General features: G+C 46.6%; 1 protein-coding gene across 7 annotated transcripts in view; it reads right to left on the reverse strand.

Moving 5' to 3' along the window:
* The window catches only part of SMURF1 (SMAD specific E3 ubiquitin protein ligase 1), a 46258-nt gene extending 34968 nt beyond the window's left edge, over positions 1-11290 (reverse strand). For all 7 annotated transcript variants that reach the window (XM_067305998.1, XM_067305997.1, XM_067306001.1 and 4 more), the window contains exon 1: positions 11193-11290. In XM_067305998.1, the coding sequence (XP_067162099.1) occupies positions 11193-11247 (55 nt within the window). In that variant the 5' untranslated portion in view covers positions 11248-11290. The remainder of the gene's footprint in view (positions 1-11192) is intronic.
* Positions 11291-12317: the final 1027 nt, after the last annotated feature.

Below are 12317 nucleotides of genomic sequence, written 5' to 3' on the forward strand. Positions count from 1 at the left end.
TTGTCAAATTTGACTGAAGTCAGACGAAGACCCCAAAATTAGAGGGGAATGAAAGGTGTCGTCATTTTTTTAGCCTGGTTTTCTTAGAAGCAAGCTTAAGCCCGTCCCCTAAGTTTATTCACCAGCCTGATGGTGGACTAAGGCAGCGCTGCCATCCAAAATCTATAGACAGGCTCAGCATGCCAGATTTCACCGCCGATTTGTGAAACCTCCGAAAGCCTAGAAAACTGATTAACATCAGCCTTCCGATCTAGAAGAAGTCCCAGCAAAATACTTGCTGGATCTCTTTTCCCCGGCTTGTAACATCTCAATTCCGCTGCCCTTGGAGGCGGCTCGCAGCCACGACGGGGACCTCCCGCACGTCCGTGCTACACAGCCCTTTGACTGCAGCTATCATAAAAAAAAGCGCTCGACATAGGCATCTGGAAGCACGACTGCCCTAACCACCGGCAGCTGCTCCGATTGATACAGCTGCCTCGGTATAGAAACAGCACAGAAGCAAGCAGGACATTTTGGGTTTACTTGGTATACAGACTATCGAAGCCAAGCCAATTTATCCAAAGGCTTCCAGCGTATTCGCTCATCAGTCCTGCAACAACTATTTCAATCACGTTTACGTTGCCAGCATCACCGCAGCATCGCAGATGAATCTGATCCCTTCCCGTCTTGCAGAGGCTGCGTTCTCTCCGCACACTTGTAGGATTTGCGTCCTAAGGCAATGATAAAAGAGATAAAGTGGTGCTCCTTTCCTATTGGGCTTTATTTCCTTCTCTGATCAAAAATAGCTCTCGTATGTGCTACAGTTCAATTTGGAAGTAGCACATGCAGACTTGATAAGCATCCTGCGAAGGAAATGCCTTGAATTGCAGACCACTTAGAACACATTTTCCCAAGCAAGTTTTTATAAATTCCATTTGATGGGCAGTTTGCTAATTTCTATTCAAGTTTATCAAAACATTATTTGTAGACAAGTCAAATTACTTTTGCGACTGAACAAAAAAATCACTTGCGACTTGGCAAGTCCAAGCCAAGCTGTCAGGGTTATATGAAAGTATTATTTATCCTGTTACCAGACACAGACCTTTCCAACTCTGAGAAGGTATTTAACTTTACACTAAAGAAAACAACACAAAAAGGCACCCATCTACACGCTGCTTTCGTTTGCCTACATCGTATATGAGGCCAGGTAAAAGCACTACTAAAAAAAGCTGGTGACAGCATGATTATTGGAACTGATTGCATTACCCTAAATAGATTTAAAAGGTTGCACGCTTATGTCTGTCTGGCCAAGCGATTCTCGCACCTGAGCTGGTTTATTGTGCTCTAACAGATGCATCTATTAAATGCATCTTGAAAAAAGGTCTATTAACAAAACATTCTTTCCTAAAAATCTTGGAAAGGAGGAATACAAGATATAGGTGCTCATATTTCGACATGCTAACTGTACATATAGCATATTATATTTTAGATAAACAATTATTGCACAATACATAGAATTCAGCCTTGCAAACAGCCAGACATTTATTCTTATAACCTGTGCTTTTGCATTAGCAAATTTAACGTCACAGTGAATAATGGGATCTCTGAGAAAAAGCGCAGGGGCAGAGATTTTAACCTGAGTTTCACTACTAGCTCAGTAACTGTACTTAACCACATCACATGTGTTTTTGAGCACTCATCTATAAAAGGGGGACTCCTAACAGAAGTATTATCACTCTTTGACTGAAAACAATCTCAAGAGTGGGTTAAATACATCAGCGGATCATGGCTTAAAAACAGTTCACAGAAGAAATAGCTGGGAGAGGAAAAATAAAGATTCACAGAATTCTCTGAAAATGACAGAAGCCTCAACATTTCTGGCTTTTTTTAAACACCTTTTTTTTTTCCCCTGTTCTTTCTGATCTTTTGCTTTAACAGGATATTTACAGATGCATGAAAGGTCAACATGCCCCTCGTAATACTTAGCTTGACAGCTACTATCTGCAGCCATTTTTAAGAAAGAGATACAAAAGATATTGCCTGGATTTTCTAATACAATCTAATAATGCTTAAGTAAATATAATTTTGAGAACTCAGAAAATCCACCAAATTATTCTTTGCAAGGCCAACATCATGTCATTAGCTTACATTCACCTACGCAGCTCAGAGCTAAGGTTTTTCAAATCTAACGGATTCTCTCTCCGTGAACGCTAAAAATATCCAGGAAGCCTTGCTCAGCAACGAGGTATCCACTGATTAGACTTGCACGTGTAGAATATTACACCTCTGCTTTTAAAATCTAAAAACACACACTTATAAAAATGTCTACACAAGTTAGAAAAGAAAAAAAAAAAAAAAAAAGCCAGCTGCAATAATAAAGACCAAAACTTCCCCTGAAAGTGCAACAATCACTGCAGCTCTGAATCAAACTGAAATTCTTTGCTTTTCTAAACTCTGCACTTCCGTAGTCAGATAACCGATGTAAAGCAACAGCACAGTCCCTATCCTCATTTGGTTTTCATACGCAATCTGGACTTTTTTCGCTTTTGCTGCTCTCTAAAGTGAAGTGTACGCATTTCTAAAGATGTTTCCTTTGCAAGAAACTTTTGGGGGACACACGCCCTGTGTAGATATAACAATATCAATCACAGGGACTGAATTTTCTGCTGTAATGTCCAGTTTACACTGGGGGTGCAAGACAGACCACATTCAGAAGGAAAAACCAGGACCATGAAAAAAAACGGAGTTCAAGCTGATGTTAACAGCTACCTGGAGTTCAAAATAAATAAAAGGCCATTCATCTTAAATGAGTTTTTACCTTTATTTTAAGGAGAAAAACATAATGTAGAGCTTTTAATATAATGCCCTGGAAGTTATGAAGTTTAAGGAAAATAAATCTATGCTATTAACACATGCAGATTTAATTTGCTATTTTGTGAAGTTAACAAGAGACGGAAACTTTAAATTGATTAGAACATATGCATTTTATTTTAATCTAATGGTTACAGGAAATAACCAGATTTTTAGGGAAGACTAAAATGCAGGCATATGAAAAGGTCAAAGAAAATGTTATTCCTCCTAATTCACTCATAGAAAAATGCAATTTAACTCCAAATAATAAAATGTAGAGAGAGACCGACCTCATCAGCTTGAGGGGGAAAAAAAAAAGACTGCATCCTATCCAAAATTTTTCTTTACCTACCACTGGTTACCAGTAAAAGCAAAAATTACTGCTAGAGAAAGATTTGATAACACTGGGTTTCTGATGAAAGAAAGAGAAACGAATTGCATTTTCTTCAGCTGGGCTTCTTTGTAATCAGTTGGGAAAGAAACATCTACCATTCAAAAAAAAAACCCCTATGGCTAAAATTGAACATTAGCGAGGAAATTCAGGGACACACGTAATATTCCTCGAGCATTTTAGCAGTCATTAATACTTGAAGTCAATACTGTGGCTTAATGTTGCGCTTTACAGCGTATTCTTAAACAAGAATCAGGAACTAATGCATAAAACAAAAAGCCATTACGCCTAATTCCACGGGATTTTTCATCACTTCTTATGGCCGCAACGGCAAGATTTGGGCCTGCGAGCGTAACCCTTTGGAAGGGCCTCAGGGCCCGAGAGCCGAGGCGGAGGGCTCGCGCGCCGGCAGCGGAGGTGACCGCAGCTGGGAGCGACGGCGGAGCGCGCACCGCCGCACAGCCACAGCCCGGATTGTGCATTATTTCCCCGTTACTCTGAAACAATAACGGATTGTTTTGCCCACAAACGGAGGAACAAACCTTCCATTTAAATACTTGCTGTTGCATTCTGTTAGCATGCATAATAGCGTCAATATTCCTCAAAAAAAAGGCAAGAGGGTTTTTCGGGGAGGGGGGGAGGGGAAAAGAGTAAACCGTGCTCGGCCAGCTTTATCATCCACACTGTGAATTGGGTAGCCTTGGGGATTTTTGCCTGCTGTGCTTAGTGTCCTTGACAACAAGCCAGTTTGAATTTTGGCCTTTAACTTGACAAAAATGACTTGCTGAAGAGGAAGGCATCAAGCTATTACAGCCCTGTGGAGAGATTCTTACGAAAACAGCATGCAAGCGTATTCTGCCAATTCAGCCAGCGTATCGTCAGATTTATCATCCAGCTCCTATACCCCCAAACGTTCTCCAGGTAGCTGCCGCTCCATAAAGAGAATATCTGAAACAAAAGAGTTCACCGTGTTTTGCCCTCAACTCCCTTTTTTGCATTTTAAGACTTTCATAAGCGTGACAGAGAGGGGAAACAGAAAAATATTCCCAGTGATCTCCTCTCAGAAATTATTAGATTTCCAGTCAAATCAATGTGAAACAAAGTTTAGAAACATTGTAGCATCTTAACCTGTTACTGAACTACTGACTCTTTAGCAAACATATATGCAAGTTTCTTCTATTACATTAATGCTTAGATAAATCTTTTATAAATTGATATATATTGATAAACAAGCTCTAGCAAAGCTTGCCGCATGGTTTAAGAAATTACTACTCTTTATCTTTTCTGTTTCTCTGCCTGAAGTCAACTCCCCCTAACAGAAGGCAGCACATGCTCGTACCTCAGCTCTTCAAAGCCCAGCGTCTTAGCTAAATTGTTAAGGCAGATTTAAATTGAGAAGCTGAATGTACACTGAAGCAGCTAAAGTACGAGCCCAGGTTTTCTTCTGCCTATTTTCTTGAGGTGGGTGACAATTTTCTGGCAATGGGGGTCAGACTAGCAAAGAAATAACGTCTTAAATTATTGCCGCAATATCTGCAGGATCTCATTTGTAAGCACCTGAACCATCATAATCTTCCAGCAATGCAGCTTCCTCAGTAGCAGCAGCAACATGAGTGTTCAGTACTGACTAACCGCATGTCTGACTTCAGGCTTTCCAATATACACCCTAAAGAAGATTGGAAGATACCAAGGTAAAAACGCTTGAAGTCAACCCACTGCAGTGCTGTCCTCACTGTTAACAGAGGAGGAGGAGGCATCCGGGTGTCAGCAAGAGCATCAAGGACTAAGCTTGAGACCTTGACATGGCCATGCACCCTAAAGCCCAAACAGATCTACAACAGGAAAAATAACATGGTGGTTGTCAACAAGTAATTCCAAATTTAAGATCTCAATGGCAAAAAAAACAGGGGGGAAAAACTCCAGCAAAACATCCCAATTCTGAACTGCTGGTATAAAAGGAACAAATAATTTTCAGTAAAAAGGCAGTAGCACAAGCTTTTTCCACTCTGGGAAAATAAACCATCATTATGAAGTTGTCGGTTCCTAAATGTGAATAATCGAAGCACTAATACAGATAAAAGCTTTCAGTGACATTCCAGAACTTGGTCCTTTTCACAGCAATGTTTTGACCATTTCCAGAGGAACTGCTGTAGAAAAACATACCAAGTAAAGGTTCATCCCTCTTGGGGGGGATGGAGGGGGGGAAGCAGAGCAGCCTCTTCTAGCTAGGTTTTTTATACTCTCCTCCCTCAAGTTTTAAACAAATTGCTCTGATGCATACATGCCTAAAGGTCGCAAGTACGATACGATGTCAGTTTAACCTTATCCTTTCCAAACCAATCTGCCCTATCACGCTGCCTCAATCATCACGGCCCAAACCAACGAGGCGGTCAAGCGAGTATTTAACCCTAGAACCATAAATAGTAGCAAGTAATCTAACCAGATTAATCCAACTCAAAGCATGTCAACTGGACTTGCTTAAAGTTGGGCAGCAATCCAAAACCACCACCAAAACACACACTGCCACCGTGAACGCTCACGTCACATACAGAAAGGACGGCACTTCGTCCCCCTGAGACGCACCAAACCCACCTTCAGCAGGCTACAGAAAACAAGTTTGCTGGTCTCATTTTATCTATCTGCAATAGCAGTTTTAACAGTTTCTTAGCTGCTGTCAGGAAGAGGTCGACTGCCCGGATACGTAACATCACAACCTAAAACTGACTTCTGCACGAGGAAATAGAAAACACTGCCACATTACCACTGAATTGATGTTTAACTTCCCAGCACAAAGAGAAAGTAAGATACTACAAAATTTTATAAACGTGATAAAAATGTGTAGAGAAATAGAGGAGAAAGCAGTTCTTAAACTGGTGGGTAATATGGAATTAAAAAAGAAGTAATCATTAAATAATTGCACAGTCACATCCCAAATTACATTTCTTTATACCAAGACATTCAGGCTGAGAAAAGAAAGTTTCAAGTTAGGAATAAAGTAGTTATTGTTCCTACTTTCCCTGCCTGAGGGGAATATTCAAGCAAACTCCTTTTGGGGAGTGAATTTACTTCCACCAGGACAATGGTGCTGGCACGGTTCTGCCTTACTGGGAGAAGCAAGAAAGGAGACTCGCTGCCCACCAGCCTGCCCGGAGGAAGAGGCTGCTCTTTGGATTCCCACTCTGGCAGCAAAAGGATGCCAGCTGGCCTGCTGGAAAGGTTGCACTCGAGTCTTCTCCCATGAAAGCACGACTTTTATTTTATTTTTTAAGCCTCCCTAGTTATATGCCCCAAGCCTCTTGCCATCCCTATCAAAGGGCCTCTGAAGAGCCACGGATTTACCTTCACAAAAAGCAAGAAGCGAGCGCTTCGTAACACCAGCGGGCAGGAGAGGCACAGAGAGCTGAAGCGACTTGCTCAACCCGCACAGGAAACCCGCGGTGAAGCTCCGAATCGAGGTTCAGGCCAGAGCGGCGACCACAAAAGCGCCAGGCAGCTCGCTCCCAGGAGATGGGGCATAAAGACGAATCGTGCAAGCAGAAAACAACTAGACACAGATTTCAACACACTCCCAACCTACCACGCAAAATTTGAAGCTGCTAAGCTGCTGCTTCCCACCATCCCCTCCACTACACAAAACCAGTCCGATTTTAAATTCCACGTGCCCGCGCAGGCTGGCCGACCAGTCAGCCATCCCGGCCTTCGTCCTTCTCCTGTACTAACACTCGCATCAGAACCATGCTGGTCTGCAACCAGTAATCTTTTTAATGTAAGAACATAAAACTACAGATGTCTATGAAGTATTTTTACTTCTGCTGTAGAGATCCCTACACAGACACTCATTGTTTCTGAAAATAGGACATAAAACAGTCTAGGTCACCAATATTAGCGTCGCTATTGATCAGTCAGTTAACTTTGCTGCATCGATCAATACTACATTAGCCATGAAAGGAAAGCAAAACATACCAACACGGGACACGTTTTTAAAGTTTGCCCTTTTAACAACCCTAAGTGTATTGCTTTTGAAGTAATGTAGTATTTTACTCTGTACTTGAAGCCACTGTATTCTTTAATGTTTCCTTAAATCACAAATGAATATCTGCAAAATGACTGAGCGCCACTCATTTAAAAGACCCTAACCATTTGAGCCTGGTAGAGGAGACGTCCCTAAGCTGTGCTAACTGCAATAAAGCGAGAGCAGTGCTTAGGACGCTCCTCTGTATCCTGCTTCCTCTTTCCCCTTCTGTGCCAAGACCAAGTGCCACAACCTTTCCTGCAGAAATCAAACTCGTCACCGACAAATCCCCTCCAACTCCTCCACTTGTTTCATATCAACCGCCAACTTCCACATCTGGTTGCTCGTTCCTCCATAATGCTACTAACACCAAACTCTCCTGCCCATCACGACTGTGAGGACTCTCACTTATGTCCTCCTACCGCAACCTCCACCGTGACACCTATTCCGTAAAAATCACGCCCTCGCAACCGCTGCCTCTGGCCGCTGTCCTGACTCTACAAGAGCTGGGCTGCGAACTGGACGATTTCACCACTATGGGTTAAAAAAAAAAAAAAAAAAAAAAAAAACCCACACAAATCAAAGATACTTACTTTGGGGAACATTATTTTTAAACACGCATTTTTTCAGTGACCCAGTTTACAAAGAAGCCCCACGGAAAGTCGCACTGATGCAACCGAAACAACGACATACAGCAGCGCAGCAGCTTCTCAGACCTGGTCTGCTAATGAGGAACACATTTTTACACTCTTTAGTACTCTTGAGTTGCAGCTAAGTTAGACACTTAGAGATGGTTATTTGTAGTCTCCTGTTATACCCATTGATACCAACTGCTGCTGTTCTATTAAAGAAACTGGTTTTGCGATCAGCCCTCAAAGCAGCCATCTATGCATTTTCATGCATTCTGACCTTTATACATGAAATCCTCCTCGCCTCCTGCTCCATCTATGAAGTGATCCGTAAAGTTAAAACTAATGCCTTTTCCTTCCAGATCTCTTCTAAATTCCCCAGAATTTAGAAGCCCGTCAACTTTTAATACCTCAGCTAAGACACTGCAGGAAAAAAACCAAACAAACAGCACTCATAAAGCCAGAATACAACTTTGCAGCTTTTCTGGTAAAAAAACATTACATGTTTTGTCCACCTCTTCACTATCTTTCCAACTCTATCTGCCACCTAATCTGCAAGCTACCTGGAACAGGAGCGTCTCCGGTATCTAGCACAATGAGACTGCAGTTTTCACACGTACTTCTGGGTGACATAACAGCATGAGCAAGAAGGATGCAAGCCTTGGAGTTGATAAACCCTTTGGAACTTCCCCAGGGGACTGTGACTGCAGCAGCAAAAAGAAGGTTTTAGACAAAAGCACATCAGTTAAAAGGAAAAGAAAAAGCAAAAAGGAGGGGGGGGAAAACACTCTGCAAAAGTCCCTTGGTCTTTGGATTGCGTTCCTTCCCAACCCGGAACATCCTAACATCCTCAGTGGACTTTTCAAGCACTGCAGAACTCAAAATATCTTTTTATTACTTCTATCCCTTTTTTGACATGTTAGTCACTGTTACACTACCCTGGTGATAGTACAGATACAGAGACCACAGATCTAATGGTAAGTTTTACTTCACGTTGTCTAGAAGTGCTCCAAGGGACAAGGCCATAAATATCTTTGGCTCCTACATCTCCAGCAGTGGTGAAAGCTCCAATGGAAATACAAGGAACTTTGCACGGGCTTTTGGGGAAACTCAGATATGAAGAGAGATTACCACGTTTGAGATCCATAGAAGATAAAGTCATTTTAATCTGTCATCCTTACTTGCTCTTGCTGGGTTTTCTCATTGTTAAACAGGATGCATTATTTGCCATTTTCCTTCATTATGATTCGTATCAGGATAGGACTGATACTGTTCCACATAAGCTGGAAGATCGCTTCTGATAAACATCAGAGGAGCCAAAACTTTTATATATATATTCACATAAATAAAATAATCCCAGCACAGTGCTAATACAAACACCTTCCTAACATACAAGGAAAAAGCATGTCTTTAAAAAGGCATGAAAGATGCTATCACTGTTCACTTCTCATTTACAAAGTAACCCTCACAGGCATCTTCAAACCAAGTGGCATTTACACAGTTATTTTCAGTAGTGGAAAACAGAAATGGCTTATAATCGCAGGAAACACAACGCAGGTAGTAAACCATAACAGAAGATGTGCTGGGTCTTGATTTAATTCAGCTCAAATCTCCCAATACCAAAACAGATTACAAAACAAAAGCCACACTAGCTACAGCTCTCTGAAACAGGTAAGTTGAGAAGCTAGTTTCCAGAGAAGCCAGGAACACAACATTTCCTATCGATTCCAAAGCTAAACCTCTCCCAAAGCAATTTATTTTTTGATTAAACACAGCAATTTTTGGCACGCCACCCAGGTTGCATGCTTATAAAAACAGAAGATATGATTGAGCAAGCAGGAGATTTCTTCAATATAGTTTTTTGAGGCGGGAAAAAAAAAAAGATATGAACAAAAAAATCCACCAAGTTATTCAACAAACTAAGCCTTCACTCTATTCCAGAAAATGTCCAAATGTTCTCAAATAAGAGAGAAGAACAGTGCAAGCAAAAAGTAAAGAAGCATTTTGATGCAGCATTCTTTAAAATTGAACCCAAAAGCTTTTATCTAGAATATCCCCGTGTTCAGAAGGAGGGCTATAAGCATGGCACAAGTTACTTATCTTGCAACGTTTTTATTTATGCAGTTGCATAAAAATAAGTTATATTAAAGACTGCTTTGACATTTAACATACAGCAGCACAAAACTGTAATTTCGGATCGAATATACACCCTAAATGACTTTTTAACCTTTCCACATCCAAAAAAAAGGATGGTCAGATTCACGTTTTCCCCACAAACTTCAGTCTCCTAAAGCAGAAGTAGTGCAGAACCAAGAAGATGACTAAAAGAAGAGCGGGATTTTTAGGAGGTATTTCTGACTGATTGCACTCCACGCCAGGAGCAAGTTAACCTTGTCACCGTAACTTAACGAGTGCCATTTTCTCATTACTTGACAACGCGTTAGGTGCCCGCAGAACAACTCTGCGCGGTGTTAGCGACCCAGGGCGGCACCGGGGCTCCCACCGAGACCTTCGAGCTCGCACCTGTTGCCTCTGCCAGCCCAGCCCGGGCCTTATTTATCAATAATTCACACGGCGGCCCGCAGAAACGGCGCCTTTTTCCGTTCGGGAAGTGGTCTCAGTGTCAAGCGGGGCAGCTTCCAGAAGATTTAATCCAGACCTTTGAGGGCGACACATGAACCGGACACCCTCGCGCAGCCCCGGGGAGGAAGCGCGGGATTTATCGCTTCTTTTCTCCCCCCTTCGCCTCCTGCTCAGGGAAGGAACTTCGGGAGTTGAATGAGTGATTTTCTGAACGAAAAGGGGGGGGGGGGGGAAGAAAAAAGGGGAAAAAAGAGCGCGCGCGGGCCTGGCCGCGGTGAAACGCACGTTTTCTCCGCAGGCAGCTCGGCGGGGCAGGAGGGAGGCGGCGGGGCTCCTCGGCGGGGCCCGAGCGCGGCGCCGTGCAGCGCTGCGGGAGGCGGCGGCGGCGGGGCCGGGCCCGGCCGGGAGCCGCCCCGGGGCCGTTGCGGGCGGGACGCGCGGCGGCGCCGGGCTGCGCACCTGACGCCCCGCCGGGGGACAACAAAATATATATATGTGTATGTATGTATGTATGTATAATATGTGTGTGCGCGTATGGAGGCGGCCCCGGCGGCCCGGGGAAAGTTAGCGCCGGTAACGGCGGGAGCAGCGCGCCCGCCCGGCCTCGCCCCCTCGCGGCGCCCGGCCCCGCCGCCAGGCCGCGGCGCGGAGGGGGCGGGGGGCGGCGGCGGCGGCGCGGCCGGGCCGGGCGAGGCGGCGGCGCGGAGGGGGGCGGGGGGGGGTGCGGGAGGCCGCGGCGCGCCGTTACCTGTGAGGCGGATCTTGATGCTGGAGCCGTTCCGGCGGGTGCCGGGGTTCGACATCGCGGCGCGGGCTCGGGGCGCCACGTCTCAGCCGCCGGCCCCGGGCACCCCCATGCGGGCCCGCCGCCGGCCTCCCCTCTCCGCGCTGCGCCGCGCTGCTGCGCCGCCGCCGCCGGCCGGACCCGCCGCCCGCCTCAGCCCCGCCGCCCGGCCCGGCCCGGCCGCGGAGAGCGCTCTGGCACCGCCCCCGCCCCGCCGCCCGCGGGAGGGGGCGGCGCACGTCAGCACGCAGCGCGCCGCGGCCGCGCGCTGCCGCCATGCTGGTGAGGTCGCCATGCCGGTGAGGTCGGCGGCCGGGGGCCGGCGGCGGCCGCGCGGGGGGGGGGGGCAGCGCCCCCTCGCGGCGGGGCGGGGGCGGGGGCGCGGGGGCGGCGCGGGGGGGAGCAGGGGGTAACAATGGAGGGTGACATGGGGGTGACATGGTGGCATGGAGCGTGGACAGGGCGGTGAGGGGTGCACGGGGGTGACGTGGAGAGGGCGTGGGGGTGGCGTGGGGGTGGCACGGGAGTGACATGGAGGTGGCATGGGGTGACGTGCACATGGTGACATGGAGGGTGGCATGTGGGTGACAGACGGGTGCGTGGGGGTGGCATGGGAGTGACATGGAGGTGACACAGGATGACATAGACGGGTGCATGGGGAATGACGTGGGGGTGACATGGGGGTGCATGGAGGTGGCATGGGGATGGCATGGAGGGGTGTGTGGGGGTGGCACGGGAATGACATGGAGGTGGCATGGGGGTGGCATGGAGGGGGACATGGGGATGGGATGGGGTGGCACGGAGGGTGCATGGGGGTGGCCCGGGGGATGAATGGGAGGAAATTGTGGTGGAATCAGGCGAGCGGGGGACGGGGGTGGCACGGCAGGGTGCAGGGGCGCTGTGGAGGGGCTGTGGGGGTGGCACGGGGCCAGGTTTCAAGGAGGCCGGCATGAACGCGAGCGCCCGGCCTGTGGGTCCGGGGGCGACGCCGGCTCAGCCCGGAGCGGGCTTGTCCCCACAGGGCCGGCACGTGCCCAAGGGCCATGTGGCCGCCGCAGTCCCCCACCGACGTGGCCTCCAGGCGCCCAG

Source organism: Apteryx mantelli, chromosome 16 (genome assembly GCF_036417845.1).
Source record: "Apteryx mantelli isolate bAptMan1 chromosome 16, bAptMan1.hap1, whole genome shotgun sequence".
NCBI lineage: Eukaryota > Metazoa > Chordata > Aves > Apterygiformes > Apterygidae > Apteryx > Apteryx mantelli.